Consider the following 23,038-nt stretch of genomic DNA (forward strand, 5'->3'; position numbering starts at 1 on the left):
GCTGCCTCTAAAGGTAAATTTATACCTGTCAGGGTTGATCCATATTATACCTGTCAGGGTTGTTTTGATATATATATATATATATATATATTAATTTGCTTGTTGGGGTTGTTTTTGCCTCTTAAAAATGTACCAATTTCAGAATTTCTTCAGGAACAACATTTGGACTCTCTTTTGAATTTTTTTTATTTTTTGAAAAAAAATATACGTTTTTCTTTGTCAGGGTTAAAGCATTAATCTAATTATTAAATTATCGTTTTTCTTAAAGCACTATATGTTGGAAAATCCAAATGACATTCTCTACCCTGTTTTTTTTACTCTCTTTCTCCTTAGTCGAAACATTTTCCAATATAAACTTTAAGTGATGTTATTAAGGCAACTTCCTTACCATAATAATTATGATCACTCCATATATTAATAAGTGAGTTAAAACGTAATGCGGATTCCAGTATATGATTTTAATGGCAAGATAGGAAGAGAATGATATCCGGAAGCTACTTTGCAATATTAATATTTTGATTTGGAAGATGCAAAGCTATTATTTATTCAAGAATAATACTTAGATAATTATACTGATTTTTTTTAAAGTTCTAAGAAATTTGTACATAAATAACACATTTTTTTCATTAATAATGAAATATATATTGATGTGACTGATTTTATAATTTTTAAATTCAATTCTATATTGGAATTTGGAAGACATTTATTACAATAAAATACAATATATATAAAAATATAAACGTAATTACAAACGTTCAAAAATGAAGTCAGTGTAATTTGACTAAAAAAAAAGAGAAAAATATATATTGACTAAATATCAGAAAAGGGTGAGTGTAATTTACTTTATTTAACTAAAACAGAGGTTTAATGTATTTTTATTTATTTATTTATTTTCCCCGGTGAAAATTTGAATATTCACCTCTGCGGACAACAGCAGTTAGTTTTGTAAAGCAAGCAGTGTACACGGTCTTCCAGAGTGGGGTCCACCAGCAGTGGGGACAGGTGGGGAGAGAGAAAAGTCAGCAAAATGCCGGACTTCCAAGCTCCTTCCCCCCATTCAATGGGACCCACCCACTTCGAAGACTAAAGTAAATGCTCCAACGTTGACCTGACTAACAACACTGCCCAATTCCCGACTGAGGCTCATCATTTTCTCCTTTCTTTCTCCTTTTAAACCGTTTCCTTCACTTTTATTTGTTGCTTCTTCACCTTTCTCCACTCTCTCTCTCTCTCTCTCTCTCTACGTTCTCTCTCTACAATGGCTGTCCCCTCCCTCCTCTCTTTTCTCCTCCCCTTCCTCCTCTCTTTCTCTTCTTCCCTCTCCACCAACTCCGAAGGTAACTAAAAATCATCAACTTCCACTCTAATGGGCTTCAATTTTCAGTTGATGTCAATTCACCATCTAATTTGTGTTTGTTTCTTTAGTTGATTTGATTTCTCTCTTTTTTTCCTAGGGTTTTCAATTCGATTTCTTAGAATGAATCTTACCCATGTTTTTGTTTTGACTTGTTTTTGCTTTCAGGAAATGCTTTGCATGCTTTGAGAAGCAAACTCTCCGACCCCACCAACGTCTTGCAGAGCTGGGATCCAACTCTTGTCAATCCTTGCACCTGGTTCCATGTCACCTGTGATTCTAAAAACCACGTAATTCGTCTGTAAGTGTGTGTATATATATCTGTGTGTATATATTTATTTGTTCAAATGATTCTTCTTGTTGATGATTGATTCTATTTGTTATGTTAATTTCAATTTCAGGGACTTGGGCAATTCAAATATTTCTGGATCTTTGGGTCCGGAGCTTGGTGAACTCAAGCACCTACAATACTTGTAATATTCATATCTCTCTCTTTGATTGATAATGTGTTATATGGTTTTGGTTTAATTCTTTTTGTTTGGTAGATAATCAACTATGGAAAAAACAAAATAAAAGAAGCATATAATTTGGGATCTCGTTTTTTTTTTTTTTTTTTTTTTAATTTATCATCAAAGATTAAATTTTTTCAACTTTTTTCTACTTCCTTACCATTACCAAAGAAATAGACCATAATATTGATTGTTTGTATTATATACATATTTGTCACCAAATATTCAGGATTTTAGGACCCGCTTGGTGCAGAACTGAAAAACAAAAAAAACAGTTCGAAATTTTGTTTGGTTGACAATTTTCTGAAAGCTGAATTGAAAAAAGAAGGCCTAATCTCAATATTTCTGTTCAGAATTCTGAAAACAATTTCAGAGAAATGAAAAGCAAGCCTTTAATTTCCCAACTTTAATTAGAGAAGAACTTCATTTTTTAGTATTTAATGCACACACATAGATGTGTATTTGTAGTGACTAGGGGTAAATATGTTGATTACTTGCAGGGAACTTTATAGGAATAATATAGGAGGGAAAATTCCCAAGGAGTTGGGTAAGTTGAAAAACCTTGTGAGCATGGACATGTATGACAACAAATTTGAAGGAGAAATCCCGAAGTCCTTTGCCAAGTTGAAGTCTCTCCGATTTCTGTAAGTACATTTATTCTAAGCAACCATGCGTTCAACGCGGACTATTCTCATCTTGTTTGATAATCTCATTCTGATAAGATTGAATATGTAATTCGATGGTACAGACGGCTTAGTAACAACAAGCTAACAGGATCAATTCCAAGAGAACTCGCCACTCTCTCTGACCTGAAAGTTTTGTAAGTTGGAAATATATGTAAAGTTATGAGTATATATTTACCCCAAAGTTACTTGTTTTTTTGTTTTACTTATAAGTTGTATTCTGATCTTGAATGTTGCAGTGATGTTTCTAATAATAATCTCTGTGGAACGATTCCCGTTGATGGTCCTTTCGGGAATTTTCCAATGGAAAGGTATCATTGCAATCATTCTTACATTAAATAGATAATGCTCTAAGTCAAGCATGACATGATCTTAAATTAGTGGACATTTAGTTGCATTTTCTTTGCATCTCTTACATTAAATAGATAAGATGCTTAAATATACTGCATCATATTGGCAAGGGTCTTTCTCTTTCTCTCGCCGCCACCGTCCCCTCTGCTGCCGCTACCACTGCCACCGCCGTCCCTCCCCCTCTGCCGCCGCCACCGTCACTTCAAAAAATTAAAACAAAACCCATACATACAAATTAGCAGTTGCAGAGAGAGAGAGGGGGGGGCAAGCTTGAGAGTTGAGAGACAACGGCTCAAGCTTGCGAACGGCGAACCCGAACTGGAACAGCGGGCGATGGAAACTGAAAGATATGGGTTTTGATTTTTTGAATAATCTGAAATCATATGCCGATATGGGTTTTGAACTTTTGATATAGATAAACTGAAATATATGGGTTTTGAACTTCTGATTCTTGTAGATTTTGTAGTTTGCAGTTGCAGAGAGAGAGGAGGGGGGGTTGGCAGTGGGTACTCTTGAAGTATACATAAATGAGGTAAAAAAACAACTAGATAGAAAAGGGAAAATCATAAGGTCATATAGAGGTGGTGAATATTATGGAAAGTATAATGAAACAGGTTAATACTCTAACCATTTGTTAAACTCCTTAAAATGTATGGCATTTGTGCTCAATACACTATAATATGCATGCCACAGCAGAAGCGTGTAGCAAAAAGGCGTAATCGTACTCTTATGAATATGGTTAGAAGTATGTTAAGTAATTCCTCGTTACCCATAATGTTGTGGATGTCAAGTAATTTCAAGGATACAAGTTCAGAGTTGAGAACTAGTATAAAGATGGAGGCAATTGGGGAGGCTAAAATGATTTGCCCTAAAATTAATTTGTTTTTTAATAATAATATAATCAAATATATAATATATATATAAATCAAATATATATAAATTTTCAGGGAAAAAAAAATTGTAAAAAAAAAAACCTCAACCCGACCCGGCCAGCCCGATAATATTCGGGCTGGGTTTTGACCATAACCCATGTTGGGTACAATTCGGGCTGGCCCAACCCAAACGATTCGGGTTGAGGTTGGGTTGGGACTGGACTGGGTTGGGCCAGCCCAACTTGCGGTTGGGTAAAAAGCTAAATACATATTTTTTGCATGACCTATGTTTTAAATAAATTTTCATTAGTGTAATAACATAAATGTTTGACACTATTAGGTCACTAATTATAGAAATGGAGGAAGATTAGTAGAAGAGGGGAAATGAAGTGCTGACCACTAATCAATCCTTGAATTGTCCCTTGAAAATTGGAATATCAATCCCATCCAAGTGAATACATTTTTCAAGTATGTTCATTTCTCATGGCGCTTCTTATGACATTGTTTAAGCAGACAAAATTAGCAGCCTCTTGGAAATCTCACCAGTTGTGATGGTGGGATTATGGAAATCCTTTCAAGTCATTATCATTTGTCAATATGTCACAGGTTACCCGTTACCTGCAAATAACTAGTATGTGAAGGTCAATGACTCTTAGACCCCTCTTCCCTACAACCCTCCCCCTGCCTTGGTTAACTCTGCATGTAGTTCTCTTTATCCAAGCAGCCGTAATATTTTCCCCACTTTTAATTTTAGCTCGATTCGAAGAGTTCAAAAGTTATATAAATAATGCGGACCAATTCTTGTAAGCATGGACGCAGGAGGTTAAGATAGGGCTTTTTCGTTTCCTTTTTGTTGCATGCTCACTATGGAATTGTGCCAGATATAACTTCATCATTTATGAGTTTTTCAACTATCTTGTCACTATGGAATCTTGCAGATATAACTTCATCATTTATGAGTTATTCAACTATCTTGTTTATCTTGAAGTCACTCATCACTTTAGGGAAGACCATAAAATCTTCTCTATCAGCTTTCCCTTCATGCTTAGATGGGATCATTCCTTTAATTCTTTGCTGGAAAGACTAAAATCATACATAAACTTTAATTGCTATTTAGCTACAATGAGAGGGGATGAAGAATATGTGACAGTAGCTACTTCTTTTGTGATATGGAAATCTTGTGTTAGAAATTTAAATTGTGTGAAAGATTAATGCCTTTGTGCAATGAGTGAGGCTAGTTCGGGCCCTTTTTTTGTTTTTAGCAAGTATTTGTTTGCATCTTTCTTCTAACATTTTGGCAATTTACATGGAGAGTGACTTCTGACCCTTACCACCTGCAATGGCGGGAGCCTCGTGCACTAGGTTTTCCCTTTTTTTAGAGGAACTTGACCCTCTTAAATTATGCAACATTCATTAAAAAAGAAGTTCCACCTTCAATTTTTTTCTTTTAATTTTTTTTATCAATTACTAATCTGAAGTTGAAGGCATTTGTAGATAAGAATCTTTTTAACATATGTAATTTTGATCTAGTGATAAATCAGTCTCATTTGTTGTCTTTTATAATAATCTGAGTTTAATTGCAATTGTTGCAGCTTTGAAAACAACAAACTTAATGGACCTGAGCTGAAAGGACTGGTACCCTATGACTTTGGATGCTGAAGAAGTCTAGAAATGCTAATGGATACTCTCCATTGTATGCTTTTATGCTGAATACAACTAAATTATAAACGACAGATTATATGTGTCTTTACATTCTATATGTTAGCAGTGACAAACGTTGTGGCAACCTAAGTTAGCAAGAGTAATACGATAATAATGAGCTTGAAATTCCCAAGTTCAATCAATCTTTGTGCAAAACATTCTTGGATTATACAAATTTAGTTGTCATGAGTATTTTACCTGGCAAATTAATGTTTTGTTTGTTTGGTTGGAAGGAAAGAATGCGGAAGGAGGGACGAAAAGAAACTTCTTTCATTTGGTTGAGAGGAAGGGAAGAGAGGGACAGAGCAAGTAGGGGATCTTGCCCGCATTTTTTCATCCCTCAGAATTGGGTTTCATAAATATTGGAATGCCATTTTACCTTACAATTATTTACATAATTACTTTGTTAAACCACTTAATGAGAGAACAATAATAGGAAAAAATATATAACAAATCTCTTGTGCCCTTCCTTCCAACCAGACCAAAAACAGGCCCTACACTAAACCCTAAAAAAAAAGTGAACAAAACAGGTACGCTACTTTATATTGATTTTTTTATTTTTTTAGTTCAGATGATATACTATGATTTATTTTCTGCCCATAATTCAAGGCTGGCTGGTTTGACCCTTGAAGTTGTAGATTAGTGGAATTTCTCGTCTTCTAGGAAGAGAAAAAAAGTAAGGTGGGTTTTGGGTTTAATGGGTTATACAAGGTCACGAGAGCAAAATAAAGCATATAAATATAAATACGAGAAAATTGGTAGCGAAATACATATTTGTGTTGGTCCAGGGACGTAATTGCAATGAACGTTTTTGTAAGTAGTTTCAGGACCAGAAAGACACGTGTCGAAAATGCGACGGTGTACCTAAAGGACTAAAGGGAGACGAATCAATTTGTTGATGTGGTAGAGATTGGCGAAAATATGTGTTACCAAAAGTTCCGTTGATTGGGTTTTGGACGGGTATTGAATGGGTTAAATGTGGATGGATTAATAATTCATTACTAATCCATCAATAGTGGATTATTAATGAATTAAGGCCCAAATAATTTAATTTAATTTGACGAGGAACAACAAGGCTCCAAATTCAGCAAATTCATCTACCCAAATTCAAAGAGCATGCAGAAAATGACACATAATATAAACAGCATATTAATACCAATTCAGCTCTTCTAACTAAATATGCCATCAAAATTTACACACGAGACTGTCACTGTCCTATACCCATTTCTTCAGCCAATAGCACCATAATAATAAATAAAAGAAAATAAAAATCTATAAACAGTTTTGTTCTTCCAAACTTTTATTAATGAGTTGCATACTCTCTAGGATATAAACATAAAGATAAAATGGGGTATTGCGCATTATATAAGCATGAAAAAAAAAAAAAAGGAAATTACCGGGAGAAGCAATTTATTGCAAATATTAAATATAAGACAAATTATTCTTTGCGTGAAGTTCGTAAATTGTAAATCTACTGATTCATATAAAAAGACTGTTCAAATTGAAGACGTACCTAGTCAGCCAAACTTGAAACAAAAAGTTTAAAAAGCCACACAAATATATATACTTATCAAAAAAAAAAAAAAAAAAAGATAAATTAAAACATATAAAAAAGCAAACAAAAAAGGATAAAATATAAGATTAAACACTGAAATAAAATTGTCTCTCAACTTCTTGTAATCTTCAAATTAGTTCAATAATGATAAAGCTTCTCAGCAAAGTAGAAACTTTCCAAATTAGATAGAATGAGTGGGTTAAGTTGGGTACCCATTTTAACCCATTATTTACCCATTAATTGTATGGTGCCCATTTATTTACCCATTAATTATCCACTCAAACAAATTGAGTATCCAAATAATTTAATTGTAATGAGTGGCGTTGGACGGTTTGATGAGTTTGAGTATAAATTGTTACCCTTACGGCCTTACCAACCAAAAAAGGGAAAATTGGAATCGTAAAAAATTGAAAAAATATATATATTTTTATATCAATCAAAATTGGAATGTTTGTTTCAATTTCCAATAAACAAATTTCATTATTTATGCCGAAAAATAAATAAATCTCAACAATCATACAAAATGGTTCCTAAATTCAGATATTTTTAGTTGAATTTTTAGAAAGCTATCAACCAAATTAAATTTCCAATTATTCTTTTTTTTTTTTTTTTTTTTTTTTTTTTTTTTTTTTAAGATGGTAAAAAATTAATCTAAGAGATTGAATTAAACATATTCATATTTTTCACTGTAGTTCTTCTATATTTAACTTGATTATTTTTAGTTGAACTCTACACTTCATTTAAGTATCGTTATTGTACTTGCACTTACATAATGACATGATAATGTAATTCTTTTAATTGCTTAACTAATTTTGAATTGAACAAACTTGAAACATTTATTATAAAAACATGCATCAGTGCTTGAGTTTATTTGTAAACATTGATTACTTTTAGCTTGAATAATAATTTATTTCAGCATAAAATGAAACTCTCTTCTTTTTTTCTTTTATTTAATAAAAGAAAATGTCTCTTAATAATAACATAACGAGTTTGTTACTAAGGCCGTCATTCATTTTTTTCTATTTTTTTTATTTTATAAATATAACAATTCAACAATCAAGGTCATAAAATATTAAAATAATACCAGCATAACCAACACTATTTTATTCATTATTATTATTATATATTGCATTTACATATATTTCAAGTGCAAAAACCATACTTTTAAAACTCATTTTACTGACATAAATAATTTTATTTTCTTTTCTTTCACAAACAACATACTCACATTCTTCTTTAAAACTTGAAAGCTTACTTTTACTTTTGGAATGTGAGAATTACTAGGCAAACTTTTAATTTATCATTAACCAAAAACATATTTTTTAATATAAAAAAAAATGATAAATCCTCTTTCGAGGATGCAAATGAAGCAATGTAAGTGGATGCATGATCATCCACCCCTTGACATGAAATTATCGCTTACACCCACCCAGTCACAAAAACCCATATATCGTTTTTTTTTTGGGTTAAACAACTTTCTTCTTTTACAAAACCCGTAAATAGTTGCCCTAATATAATCATAAACCTATTTTTTTATATTTAAATGTGTGTGTATTTTTAAATAGTATAAATCATAATTTATTTTTTTTTCATTTTAAACCTATTTTCGAATTTTTTATGGAGCGAGTACAATTCAAGTTGGCACTCGAGGTCCTCGAGGAAGTACAATAAAATCAACACCACTTATTTAAATAATTAAATTTCCCACCAGCACTGGTTTGCACGTTCTCTCTCTCAAGTTTTTAAAAGTTCTCTTTCTACAGTTAAAAAAGAAAAAGAAAAAGCAGTGAGTGAGAGAGAGAACGAGAGCGAGAGTGAGAGTAAACCCGGACAAAGCACTGATCCGGATAGAGATAGAGATAAAGAAGATGGCTGTCTTCCTAAGAAATGGCTGCAAAAGCCACTACTCAGTTCGGAACCTGTTGATGCAGAGACCTTCAATCGCCGACTCAATCGGAGCTCCGATTATCCGGAGGCAACACCAGCAACAATCGAAAGCCTATGGCATATTTCGCCAATCTTGTTACAGAAAATTCAAAGACTTCGACTTGTCTCCTCCCAACATACTCTCTTCCCGGTTTTCTTCAACGAGCTCGTCGTCTTCAACGATTGGGTTTGTTGGGTGGTATTTGGGGATGGTCAAGTCTCGACCAATTCTCACTAAAAGCATCACTTGTGCTCTTATTTACACTGCCGCCGATTTGTCATCTCAGGTAAAAATACCCTAATGCCTTCATATTTTCCGGGAAATTTTTACTATATTTATGTAATGAGGTTAAAGAATATGTTTTTATTTAGGAATTGTAAAATTTGAGTTCTGGGTTGTTATTAAATTGAAATATATGTAATTGGAGCTTGTTTGGTGGGTCTGATCTAGTAAAAGCTTAGGGTGTCAGTGTCATTGAATGCCTAAATGGAGTCAAATTGCTGTGAAGAAGGGAAGCACATTATTGTGCTGTTAATTTTCAACTAGCTTGTATGTGTTCCTTTTTAATTTCTCAGCTTTTAGGCATAAAAAGAATGGTTTCTTTTTTTATTTTCTCATAGACCTGTCAATGGATTCGGATTCTAATCCGATCTGAATCCAATCTGATTATCCGAATACGAATTGAATAAATATTTCAATAATCGAATATGGATTAGAGGTAATCAGATCCTGATCTAATTGGATTAAAATTAGAGTAGTGATAGTCATGCCGAACACACTTATAGTGAATTGTCTAACCTAATCATTTTTAATCTGCTACTTATACCAAATATAACTAAGTGGAGGGCTCCGCTTTCTTATTTGTTACATAATTGACTAATTAAAAAAGTACTAGCAATTTATTGCAACTATTAGGTGCAAGAATCATTTTCCTTAAAATTATATATATTTATTATATTACAATATACTATATATGAATATTATATATATATTAGTTGTCTACTATTAAATTTATATATGTTAATATTTTATCATTAGATTTATTTGGTTGCCCATCTATATATTAACAATTTTTCACTCCATCTAAGTATCTAACCTAGACATGTCTGAGCTAATTAGGATATGGATCAGAACATTCAATCAATAACCTGTTAGCTAAACAAGTCGGCTATGGATTTGGTTGATCCGATCCGTTGACAAGACTTTTTTCTCAGCTCTCAGGCATTAAAAAAGAAAAGAAAATAAAAGTGAGTGTTTGTGGATTGTTGGGAAAATTGTGTGTGTGTTAAGTTTTCCTAGTGGTGGTTTATTTGTTTTTCTTTTAGAAATATCGAGGATTGCTTGCTTATACGCATGTATATTGTGTGTGGATTTGGTAGTTTATTGTTTTTTGGGACCAGTTAATATTGTGACGAGCCTCTTTTTCTCTACTCAGGTTGCTTTCTTTTACTTTTTTATGTTTCATTTCCCCCATCTTATAGCTATAGGCCAGCTGGGTTTGTTTTACTTAATCTAATCTATTAGATTACCTAACTCATTCATATTCAATGTTCCTCCAAAGAATAAAGTTCTTTCATATATAATAATAATAATAATAAAAGGAGGACCGTGCACAATTAATAAGTACCTGGAACTTGAAGAGAAGAGATGAGAATTTTTAAACCTTTTTCTTTGCCGCAATGTGGTTCACTTAATGAGGAGAGAAAAGAAGAGAAATTAAATGATCAGGAGAAACAACTTCTCTCTGGGCCTAAATAAGACTTTTCACTCCAAAATCAAGGTAATTTATAGTGATTCAGAGAGAAGTACAATTGTAACAGTTAATGTTTGACATGCTATTAGTATCTTGAAATTATTTATCTCTATTATTTTGTTAATCGTCATTGTTATAACCTTGAAATCATAATCTAAAAGTTCACGAAAACCAATAGCTGAAGCATGGTTGTTCATGCAATTGGGAGGTTTGCCAGGTTGTAATTGCACAATTGAAACTTAAATGTTGGTTACATCTGACGGTTATCTATTTACAATCGTGATATGGTTCCACTTCCCCATACAAACTGAGCTTGAATTTTGAATTTCTGATAAGGTTTCCATTGCAAAAAAGGACTTAATGTCTCATTTTAGTCAATTTTGGGTTGTTGATCATTTCTCTTAGAAACAGTTACTGCCTTATACCTTCCAACAATGTTGTGATGGTGTTTGGATGGAGTGTGAGAACTCATGTGCTATTTCTCAGTGAAACTTGTATTGCATGGCCTCATGCCATTGTGGTGTCTTGTTTTGAGACCTATTATAGTGAACATATGGTGGGTTCTAGAGGGTGGAATGTTGGTTGAGTATTTTTGCGGGCAGGTTTGGGATCAACTGTTGCAGATGGAGAGCGATCAAATGGTAGGAAGTTAGGTTGGGCACATGGAAGCATCTCAGTAGATGCGCTGGTGATGTGGCTAGGAAGTCATGTGAAAGGGACTTGCATGAATTATCTTGAAAATAATTAGCAGCAAACGAGAAGGCAGACCCATCAAACGCAATATGTCTAGCCACATCTCCTATGAGCTGGTCTTATAAAATTGTCTAATAAAATTTCCCTTCTACCTCCTATATGTTTAAATGCATGTTCACGTGACATCTCAGAGGCATGCAATTACACGAATCTCCAGATCTAGTTCTATAGGGTCTTTCTTTCTCTCCCTTGGGTATGGTGAAGTTGTCAATAGAAATGTTGTTTTTGAGACATCCTTGCCTACAATCTCAAGTTGCCAAATTCTTATGCAGCCTTGACTTATTTTTCAGTCCTTCCATTACAAATCATTGCTGCACTATTATTATCTTATCTGAATCTGCCTCTGGTCTAAAGCCAATAAACCAACACTGCATTATTTGGGGGTTCAATGCATCAAGAAAAACAATTTTGAATGGTCTAAAAAATAGTTGGCTTCTTCTTCATGTTCTTCTTTTAAGTACCACACTGCACCCGCATTCCAACTCAAACTTGACGTTGCAACCCCTATTTGGAAGTGGAAGGAGATACTATTCAAGCTAACAGCTGGTTGTACTAGAAAATAGAATTTTAAAGTCATATATGCTGGCTTTATCTGTCCTATGTGATGTGAACTCTCTCTCTATATTTCAATTTCTCTTCTATTCATTTTCCCTTTGCATTCCGAGGACAAGTTTGTCTGCTTGCTTAACCAATTACTTTTTTATTCTTGTACATTTTACCACACTGTATTGCCCGTTGTTCTTTCTCTTACAATAAACTTTGCAAGAAAAAGATTTGGTTAATCTCTAACACAAAATGTTGCACGCAGCTCTGTGAGTGTGTGTGTTTTATTTCTGCTTGTGTGCAAGGTGATTGCAAACGTGTCTGTTATTTATCCATTTTGTTTTGAGGAGTCATTGTATATAATTATCATTGTTTGAGAATTTCATTATTTGAGGAGTTTTGATATCTGAGGTATCATTATTTTTTGATGTCACTCATCACTACTACTTCTCTTCAGACAATTGCACAACCATCTTCAGAAACTTATGATCTTGTGAGGACATCACGCATGGCTGGATTTGGAATGGTAATTTTAGGACCATCACTACATTTTTGGTTCAACTTTGTGTCAAAAGTACTTCCGAAGCGTGATCTAGTGACTACAATGAAAAAAATTGTCATGGGGCAGACAATGTATAGTCCTGTTATGGCTGTTGTTTTCTTCTCCGTGAATGCGGCTTTACAAGGTACTCAGTGTTCTTTATTTAAATGTCATTGTTTAATTCGAGTTTTGTTTTTTTGTATGTTATGTGTGCTATGTGATTGGGGACTTTTTCTTGATTAATATATACTGTAAATAGTTATGCTATTGCCTATACATATTAATGCATATATATAGAGAGAGGTTATATATATATACTTTCTTAGAATACGACACGAACCATCTTATATTATTATAGGATTTGTTCTTGATAGAATACAATATCAACAATATATTATTATATCTTTTATAATGGTGCTATTAATCTAGTTTATAACCTCTAAATTGTGGGCAAAGGTAGTCAATTAGTCTAGTAAACAAAAAAAATTACACTTTCATAATTAATAAATAACATATATTTCCAAATGTAAATGACTGACAAATAGATCTCGGCACTTCTAATCCAATCTTAATAGTTATTCTCCTTTGCAAGTTTACAAATTTTACAAATCCATAGGAAGAAGTTTATATGCTGTTCCTGGTCCTACTAATCAAGCTGAAATGTAAAATTTTATGGATAATTCAGTTAATATTGAACTCAAGTCTGTGCTAAACACATGCATACTAGTAGAAAGATAATGCATCTAGATTTTATATGGGATGAGCTCAAGATACTTGATGATCCTAATGGGCCTGTTGGAAAGGCATCAAGTACATCTTGAAGGTAGCCAATGAAGTGCAATTATTCGATTCTATAGTGAATGTTGATCTTATTACTATCATGATGAATGGAACTTATAATTTCAGATAGAAAAGCAAAATGTGAGCAAATCAATATTACATGACTCATTGTCATCATTTTTGCTTTTAATGTTATAAGTTAATGTTGATACGGCTGAAATCCGATTATGTTGGTGTGACACTTGAATCCTCTAAGAATGCTGTTTGTATACCATGATTACTATACTTGATTTAACCAGAATATATGGTTTGAACAATTAAATCAGTTGGATTATCCATATTTTATTGAATTTTGGCCGCTTCAGTTGTTAGGTATATTCAAGTCATCATGTTTGGGCTAAATTATGTTTTGAATAAAAACAATTGATCTATTCCCCTCATTGGCAATTCCTGTAGGCTGTGGCCTAGTAATTTCAGCAATGCTTTGTTTTCCAAAAAAGTGTTAGGGTACTGTTGTCCTTGCTCACTTTTATTTGGTCATTGTCAATTCTTTGCAACTTATTACACGGCACTGCTCTCTCTCTCTCATCAACAGAGCAAGGGACTGGCCACCACCAGTTAAGACGGTCACAGTGGTGGCCATGGCTCCTCTTTGGTTAAATTCAACAGATTGAATTTGCATTGAGCTACAAATCAGCACTATCGTATTATTAAATATAGCAGAATTGCATGGCACCACATGGTTCTGTCATATTTCCATTTCTAGTGTTAAGGTCTATTTCTTTGCCCAACTATGTAATGTACTACTTTTTTAAACCCCTTCAGACTTCAGACTGAGGGTAAGAAATGAGCCCTTAGGCCCACACCTCTTTCTGTGGATGCCATGCCAGCCTTCTACCACTACATTTTTTTTTCCTAGTTGGTGGTACTCACACACACATGCCTCCACTGAGGCTCGAACCCCTGACCTCTCTTTGAGAAGTAGGGGCTTGGAACCGCTAGACCACTGGCCTGTTGGTTTTCTACCACTACATTTACAATGGCTTTGACACTCAACTACATATTTGATTATTTAAAGTTCAAACTATAGGGATGATAATGCGCCACATCTGAAAAATACGAAAACTATATTCTGAATAAGTAACCCTGAAGCTGATAATCTACTTTAAGGAAGTCTTGGGATTAGAATGATAGACTCCTGCTGCAGTTCATTGATTCAGACATATTTAACAGTGTCGTTTATTTTTCTGTAATGGAAGTCGAATCCTCCCTTTTGACATGGCTGTTGCCTTTAAGGTAGTCTTTATCAATGTTATGTGAAGGATTGGTTTGCTTAATTAATGTTCTTGTGTTCCTTTTTATTATATATATTTCAAATTTCACGTTTGTATTAGACCTGTGTCTTGGAATTGAATTCTTATCACATGGTGTGTTGGTTCGTTCCCTCACAGTATACATCTACATCAAACAGTTATGGTGCTATTCTTTATTGTGCTATTATTGAAACATGCCTTACCTTTCTGATTACAAAAAATATTAAAATATCTAGTTTTTCTGAAAAGTGAGAGTAGGCCTTTGCTCCCTGGAACTGTTTACTTCAATTCTGTGGTGTTCTAACTAAAATATTTGTGATGGACATTCCAACCAAACTCAGGTGAAAATGGTTCAGAGATCATCGCTCGATTGAAGCGAGACTTGCTTCCTGCTATGATAAACGGTGCTATGTACTGGCCGCTGTGTGATTTTGTGACGTTCAAGTTCATCCCCGTTCACTTACAGGTATTCATGATATCTCATCATTTATCTACTTAAAGAGGAAAATAAGACTCATTTCCAATAACCACAACTCTAAGTAATCATATAGCTGTGATGCCCAAGAGATGTCTTGGTGAAATCTCATGGACTAAAGAGATTCAAGTCCATGCTTAGTAATGGAAATAATTTGCTCTATCAACTTGTGATTTTTGTTCTTGGTGTTTTCACAATGCAGCCATTGGCGAGCAACACGTTTGCATATCTATGGACTATTTACATGACATACATGGCGAGCTTAGGGAAAGCAGTCACCGAGTAATCAAATGTGTGCCGTGCCGGTAATCACTCCACCAATTTTCATTTCTTCTAATGGCTCTGCGCTCTCCGATTGCATTTCTTCTAATGAACGGTGGTTGCTGTGGAATCACCCGAACAAACATCTTGCGACTTTGTGGCAGAAACTTGGTTGGATTCTAACCACAATTCTCAAATTTGAAGCTGCAACCATTGTAGTATCAATTCAATGATGTACTGTGTTTATTGGAATGTGTAATTTGATTTAACTTCCATTGGTTTCAAGAAATTGGTTTGTGGTTTTTAGATTAAAATTAATAAAAAATAATAATAATCATTTGCATTCTGTGGTCACTTTTTTTTTTTTTTGGTTGAGATAATAGTTTGATTTTATTAGATATTGGATTCTTTTAATCGTGTAATTTGCGAGTAATTGGTATGTATCAATAATTACTACTTTTAGCTTGAATAAAGGTTTATTTTAGCATAAAAAGAAACCTGCCTTCTTCTTCTTCCTTTTTTTTTCTTTTTTTTTTTTTTAAGTAAAAGAAGACGTCTCTTAATGGTGACTTGCTAGTTGTTGTTGAGAGAGCCTTCTAATTAAAAGAGAGTTACAAATTCTTTATTTATTGACGTTTGTTTTAGAGTTTTATTAAAATATTTATTTGACTTTTTAACCAATCTTAAAAAAATTGTCCCAATCTATTAGTTTCTTTTTTTTTTCTTACTTTATTTGTCTGTTAAGGGCAAAATTTATATTTCAAACAGCTATTTTGATGACATAAATAATTTTCGAACATTTTGTTTTTGTTTTTTAAATATACCCATAACATTATTTTTGAATTTGAACGGAACCACTTATGAACATTAAATCAAGGAAGTAGTGGATCATCTAATCTAAAACTTTTAAGGGAAAAAAAATTTATTTGGCTGACACTTTCTAAAAACTTTTTTTGAAAACTCAGTTTAAAAATATTTTATTTTCATATAATTATTTTTAAAAAAATCTAAATTTTTGAAAACTGTTTTGATAAAACAAAATCAAACTTGGTCATATAATAAATAAATAAATATATATAGTAGGATTAAGAGAGAAAACAAGAGAAATTCATTTATATGCTTTCTGTAATAATTTTCAAATCAATACATATATGTCTATTTATAGGCTCAAAATGAGCCTTCCTCTGTAAGATTCAAAATGAAGCTTCCACTGTAAGCCTTATGAAGCTTCCACTGTAAGCCTTAGTTGTGATCTTCCTCTTCAAGTCAAAAGTGTCATCATGGATGACTTAAACCATTGTGGATCCCACACAAACATAGATATATATATAACACTCCCTCTTAGAATCCACAATACTACACTAAGAATATGCCTCGTTAAAACCTTACTAAGGAAAACCCAGTGGGACAAAACCCTAGCGAAGGAAAAAGAGTACAGTATTCTTGTGTATCTGAAAATGATATTGCATAGATTAAAACTAAATCATTAAAACCTTGCCAGGAAAACCCGATAGGACAAAACCTGGACGAAGGAAAAAGAGTACAATATGCCAATACCTCTTCGATCAATTGCTCCACCTTATTGTTGCATTAGTTCATCCCTGAAGATCCTTCAGTTGACGCATTCCAATGTCGTGAACTAGCTTTTTGAATGTTGTAGTTGGAAGCGTTTTAGTGAATAGATCTGTTAAATTTTCACATAAACGTATTTTCTGAATATTAATATCACCCTTTTTCTGGAGTTTATGTGCAAAAAAGAATTTTGGTGAGATGTGCTTGGTCCTGTCACTTTTAATATACCCTTCTTTCATCTGTGCAATACATGCTGCACTATCTTCATATAATATTGTTGGGCTATCTTTTATTGATGAAAGACTACATGTTGTTCGAATATGTTGGATCATTAATCTCAATTAAATGCATTCCCTGCTTGCCTTATGAAGTGCGAGTATCTCAGAATGATTTGAAGAAGTTGCAATCATTGTCTGTTTCATAGATCGCCATGATATAGCTGTGTCGCCACAAGTAAACGTATATCCTGTTTGTGAATAGGTTTTTTGTGGGTCAAACAGATAGCCGGCATCTGCATATCCAATTAATTGAGAATTTGGTGCTTTTGAATAAAATAATCCCATGTCAGTTGTGCCACGAAGATATCGCAATATGTGTTTGATTCCATTCCAATGTCTACGGGTTGGTGCAGAACTGTACCTTGCTAATAAATTGACTGAAAAAATTATGTCAGGTCTTGTGCAATTTACAAGATACAAAAGAGCACCAATCGCACTAAGATAGGGCACTTCAGGACCAATGAGTTCTTCATCATCCTTGAGGACGAAAATGATCTTTGTTGATGTCAAGTGATCGGACAACCATTGGAGAGCTCAATGGATATGTTTTATCTATATAAAAACGTTTCAGGATCTTTTTCTGTATATATTGATTGATGGATGAGAATACCACTCGAAAAATGTTCAACCTGCAGCCCAAGGCAGAATTTTGTCTTTCCAAGATCTTTCATTTCGAATTCTTTCTTTAAATAAGTGGCCGTCTTTTCGATCTCATCCAAAGTTCCCACAAGATTCAAATCATCAACATATACTGCAACAATAACAAAACCAGATTCTGATTTGTTAGTAAAAATGCATGGACAAATATGATTGTTCACATACCCTTCTTTAAGTAAGTAATCGCTAAGGCGATTGTACCACATTCGTCCAGATTGCTTCAATCTATATAAGGATCGTTGTAATTTTATCGAGTACATACTATGTGGTTTTGTTTCAGGCATTTTAAATCCTTCTGGGATTTTCATATAAATATCACTATCTAGTGATCCATATAAATATATTGTAACCACGTCCATTATATGCATATGCAATCTTTCTGTGACTGCCAAATGTATTATGAATCTAAATGTGGATACATTGATCACAAAGGAGTATGTTTTCTCATAATCAATACCAGGTCTCCGTGAGAAACCTTGAGCTACCAGTTGGGCTTTGTATCTCACGATTTTATTTTTCTCATTACGCTTTCGTACAAATACCCATTTGTACCCAACAGGATTAACACTCTCAGGTGTCTGGACTACGGGTCCAAATACTTCACGTTTAGCTAATGAATTTAGCTCTGCCTGTATTGCTTCTTTCCATTTTGGCTAATCATTTATTCGTCGACATTCCTCGACGTTTTGAGGTTCTGGATCCTGATTATCAATATCAAAAGCAACGACATATGAGAATATGTTGTCGACAACAATTTCATTCTATTCCATCTCATTTCATAATTTAGTGAGATCTCATCATTTTCAGGTACCTTTGCCTCATCAAGGGTATATGTCTCATCAAGGGTCATATCATCATCTATTTCCTTTGCCTCATCAATATTTATTATTTCATCATTTTTAGGTATCTGGGCCTCATCAAGAGCCTCTGTCTTATCAAAGGTTATAATCTCAAATTGATCAATAATATCTGTTGCTCCTTTGTGGCCTCTTCAGGAGTGCCAATTTTTCTTTGTGATTTCCTCTTATGATGAACAGTATCTTTTGCACCGACTGGTCTGCCATGCTTCAAGTATGTTTTAAATGCATTCGCTGCATTACTGACAGAATATTCCTCAGGGACAGCAATTCGTGCTGGAATATTTGCAGCTGGTATATGTGATTTTATTACTTTCTTTGTATCAGTAAATGCATCAAGTAATTGATTTGCAACATTTTGCAAGTGAATGATCCTCTAAACTTCTCGTTCACATTGATTCGTGCAATGATCAAAATGAGACAATTCCAGGGCATTCCAAGTAAGATCACGTTGCTGTTGTACCTTTTCTTACCCTAATAGTGGGAAAACAGTCTCATCAAAATGACAGTCAGTAAATCATGCTTTAAAGACATCACCTGTCAGAGGCTCAAGATATCTAACAATAGATGGATAATCAAAACCAACACAAATTCCAAGTCTACGTTGATGACCCATTTTAGTGTGTTGGGTGGTGCAATTTGAACATATACAACACAACCAAAAACTCGTATGTGAGAGATTTTTGGTTGTTGACCAAAAACAAGTTGCAGTGGTGAGTACTTATGATAAGCAGTTGGTCGTATACGAACCAATGATACAGCATGTAATATGGCATGTCCCTAAGCAGAAACTGGTAATTTTGTTCGCATAAGCAAAGGGCGACTAATCAACTGAAGTCTTTTAATAAAAGATTTGGCCATACCATTTTGAGTATGAATGTGTGCAACAAGGTATTCAACATCAATTCCAACTGACATGCAATAATTATCAAAAGGTTAAGAAGAAAATTCAGCGGCATTATCAAGATGGATTATCTTAATTGGGTAATCAGGAAAGTGTGCCCGTAATTTGATGATTTGAGCAAGAAGTCTAGCAAATGCAACATTACGGATAAAAAACAGACAAACATGAGACCATCGTGTTGAGTCATCAATTAAGACCATAAAATAGCGAAATGGTCCATAGGGTGGATGAATTGGCCCACATATATCCCCATGAATTCGTTGTAAAAATGGGGGAGATTCAAGAATGACTTTTGAAGGGGATGGTTTGATAATCAACTTACCTTGGGAGCAGGCAGTGCATGGATGATTATTTGGTAAGATGATTTTTTGATCCTTTAGTGGGTGTCCATGTGAATTTTCAATAATTCGATGCATCATTGTACTCCCCGGGTGACCAAGTCGATCATGCCAAAATATAAAAAGTTTTGGGTAATAAGATTTTTTATGTATCACAGCATTTGACTCAATTGTCATAATGGTTGTATAGTATAACCCAGAAGAGAAAATAGGGAGTTTTTCTAATATCAGCTTCTTGCATGAGGTAATGGAAGTAATGTAGAGATATTCCACATTTCTTTCATTTGCGGTCTCAATATGATACCCATTACGACGCAAGTCTTTAAAACTCAACAGATTTCTCCGAGATCTTATAAAATATAAGGCATCATTGATTTGTAATCTTGTTCCACGTGATAAAATGATGTTAGCTCGTCCGGAGCCTTCAATCAAGTCGGTGGGACCTGATATTGTCCTGACACTAGCGTCTGTCAAAATTAGGTAAGAAAAATATTTTTGATCCCGAAGGATTGTGTGTGTTGTTCCACTATCAGCAAGACATATATCTTCACCATTTATTTTGGGACTAATCAGTTCCATTCCTATTCATGCAAATTTAGAAAAGAAACAGTTATAACAAAAGAAACTTTAATATAAGGAAAATAAAAATATGTTGAAGATAACATAATAGAAAGAATATGAAATAAAAAATAGGATTAATTGGTGTGGACATTTTCATCACCAATCAGGTGGTTTATCTTTCCATCACGGTCCTCAAAATCTGATACATCCAGATTTGTGATGTCAACTAGCTCATCATGATCAATGAAATTCATTTCTTTCCATTTCCCCTTTTCTTTTATTGGGGCTTGGTAAAGTTCAGCCAGATGCTTAAGTGTATGACAAATACTTTGTCAATGCCCTATCATTCCACACCGATTATCATGTGCCTTGGGAGGTTGAGCCACATCCTTCCCTTTTACTTATTTTATTTCATTATAATATCTTCTTTTGGGATATGGTGTGAATCTCTGATTGCAAAAATTTTAGGATGGATATCATTCACGGTAATAGGAGTGATTTTTACCACAACCATATTCATTATTGTAGCCATTTCTACTATCACGTTTATGTCTATTATTATGTCTATGTCCATGTGATGAGGCAACATATGTTTCAGGGATCGGTGTCGATCCAGTTGGACAGGGACTGGTGGTTTCTTAATAAAAGCTCGTTATTTTGCTCTGCCACAAGTAAACAAGATATCAGTTTTGAATATTTTTCAAATCTACGCTCTCAATATAAGAGTACATTTGAGGCGTGAAATGTGATGAATGTTTTTTCCAACAAAAATTCATTAGTGATGGTATCACTGCACAATTTTAGTGTAGAGCTGATTTTAAATAGGGCAGAGTTGTATTCAGCCACAATTTTTAAAATCTTGTAACCGCAATTACTGCCAATCACCCGAGCTTTTGGAAGGAAGCTGATGATCATATCTTTCTTTCAAATTTTTCCACAAACTTAGTGAATCTCTTTCAGTGAGGTATTCAGTTTTTAGTTCCTCACTAATATGGCAACGAATGAAAATCATGGCCTTCGCTTTATATAACTTAATATGAAGTATTATAATTTTAGTATAATTAAACAACAAAGGCGGTAAAATCAGCCATAGTGAATAAATTATTAAACAATAAAGGCGGCAAAACAAGCCATAAATAATAAAGGCGATAAAACCGACCATGTAAATTATTAAAGAATAAAGGTGATAGAACCGACCATGGTTAGTAAATCATTAAATAATAAAGGCGGTAGAACCGACCACAGCGTGAGCACATATATTACTTAAGTGAACAAATTTATTTCATAAATAATAATCAATAATTAAAATTTTCTTACCCTTTGGAGTCAAAAATACAATTTTCTTCAATAAAGTAAACAAACCCAACAATCTATCAAAACTAATATCACAAAAAAGATATATAGTTGAGATAGAAAGAGGGAGAGAGAGCTTCTATTTCAAATCTGAGATGGATAGAGCTCGTGCTGATAACGTATAATAAATATATGTATATATATATATAGTAGGATTAAGAGAGATAAAGAAAACAAGAGAAAGGAAATCAAGAGGAATTCATTTATATGCTTTCTGTAATGGTTTTCAAATCAATACATATATGCCTATTTATAGGCTCAAAATGAGACTTCCTTTGTAAGATTTAAAATGAAGCTTTTACTGTAAGTCTTAATATGAAGCTTTCACTAAGCCTCAGTTATGATTTTTCTCTTCAAGCCAAAAAGTGTCCATCATGAATGACTTAAATTATTATGGATCCCACACAAACATAGATATATATATATATATATATATATATAACAGGTCACCAATTGTCACTTTTTCCCTTTTTTTTTCAATGACTAATACTGGTCAACTTTATACAATGTCACGGGCAAAATGAAGCATGTGTGTCGCGTGTAAATATTAAAATGAGAACATGGGAGTGAAATAAAATATGTAATGGTTCAGGGACGTAATGCAATAAACGTTTATATAAGAGTTTTAATTATAACGTGAAGGGCTGGAAAGACACGTGGCCGAAAGAGGGTGGAGGCCTATACGCGTGTCCCGGTGTGTCGGTGTACCCGAACTCAATTTCAATTTCATTTGATCATTGAAACAGACTTCTAGAAGAGTTTGTTTGACAATATGCTACTCGCGGCGCTACAAAAAATTAAGTACTCGCTGGCACTCGACGGTGTAGATTTTGGACTGTTTGTTCCAATTTTGAAATGAATTATGTATGTGCAAATTAAAATAATTTTCAAAATTCAAAATAAAATTAGTTCAATTTTTTAAAAACTATCAACTAAATTATTTTTTATATTGTTTCTTAGATATCAAAATAATACTTTGGAAAACTCAATCAAACATACCCATAATTTTTATTTAATTCTAATGAAAAATATCCTCAATGATTAAAAGAATAAATTTATAATGACACTTAAGAAATTTTCAAAGTATTAAAAGTAATAGCATAACCAACACAATTTTAGTTCTTCATTTCACAAATTGTCAATTATA

At 33.5% G+C, this 23,038-nt stretch overlaps 3 protein-coding genes across 3 annotated transcripts; 2 read left to right on the forward strand and 1 right to left on the reverse strand.

The window, feature by feature from the left end:
• The first annotated feature begins 1,176 nt into the window (after positions 1-1,176).
• LOC132294138 (leucine-rich repeat protein 2-like) lies at positions 1,177-5,662 on the forward strand. Its single transcript, XM_059791888.1, has 7 exons — positions 1,177-1,337; positions 1,523-1,655; positions 1,756-1,827; positions 2,364-2,507; positions 2,612-2,683; positions 2,786-2,857; positions 5,362-5,662. Exons 1-7 carry the CDS (start codon positions 1,259-1,261, stop codon positions 5,426-5,428), a joined length of 639 nt encoding a protein of 212 aa, XP_059647871.1. The 5' UTR covers positions 1,177-1,258; the 3' UTR covers positions 5,429-5,662.
• Positions 5,663-8,744: 3,082 nt separating this feature from the next.
• LOC132294139 (protein SYM1-like) lies at positions 8,745-15,717 on the forward strand. Its single transcript, XM_059791889.1, has 4 exons — positions 8,745-9,238; positions 12,459-12,687; positions 14,977-15,101; positions 15,313-15,717. Exons 1-4 carry the CDS (start codon positions 8,894-8,896, stop codon positions 15,394-15,396), a joined length of 783 nt encoding a protein of 260 aa, XP_059647872.1. The 5' UTR covers positions 8,745-8,893; the 3' UTR covers positions 15,397-15,717.
• Positions 15,718-17,284: 1,567 nt separating this feature from the next.
• On the reverse strand, positions 17,285-18,084 carry LOC132295790 (secreted RxLR effector protein 161-like). Its single transcript, XM_059794071.1, has 2 exons — positions 17,851-18,084; positions 17,285-17,716 (listed from the first exon to the last, which is right to left on the reverse strand). Exons 1-2 carry the CDS (start codon positions 18,082-18,084, stop codon positions 17,285-17,287), a joined length of 666 nt encoding a protein of 221 aa, XP_059650054.1.
• Positions 18,085-23,038: the final 4,954 nt, after the last annotated feature.

This window comes from Cornus florida, unplaced genomic scaffold (assembly GCF_030987335.1).
Source record: "Cornus florida cultivar Cherokee Brave unplaced genomic scaffold, ASM3098733v1 CherokeeBrave_3.0.0_Hap2_Chr02, whole genome shotgun sequence".
Taxonomy (NCBI): Eukaryota; Viridiplantae; Streptophyta; class Magnoliopsida; order Cornales; family Cornaceae; genus Cornus; species Cornus florida.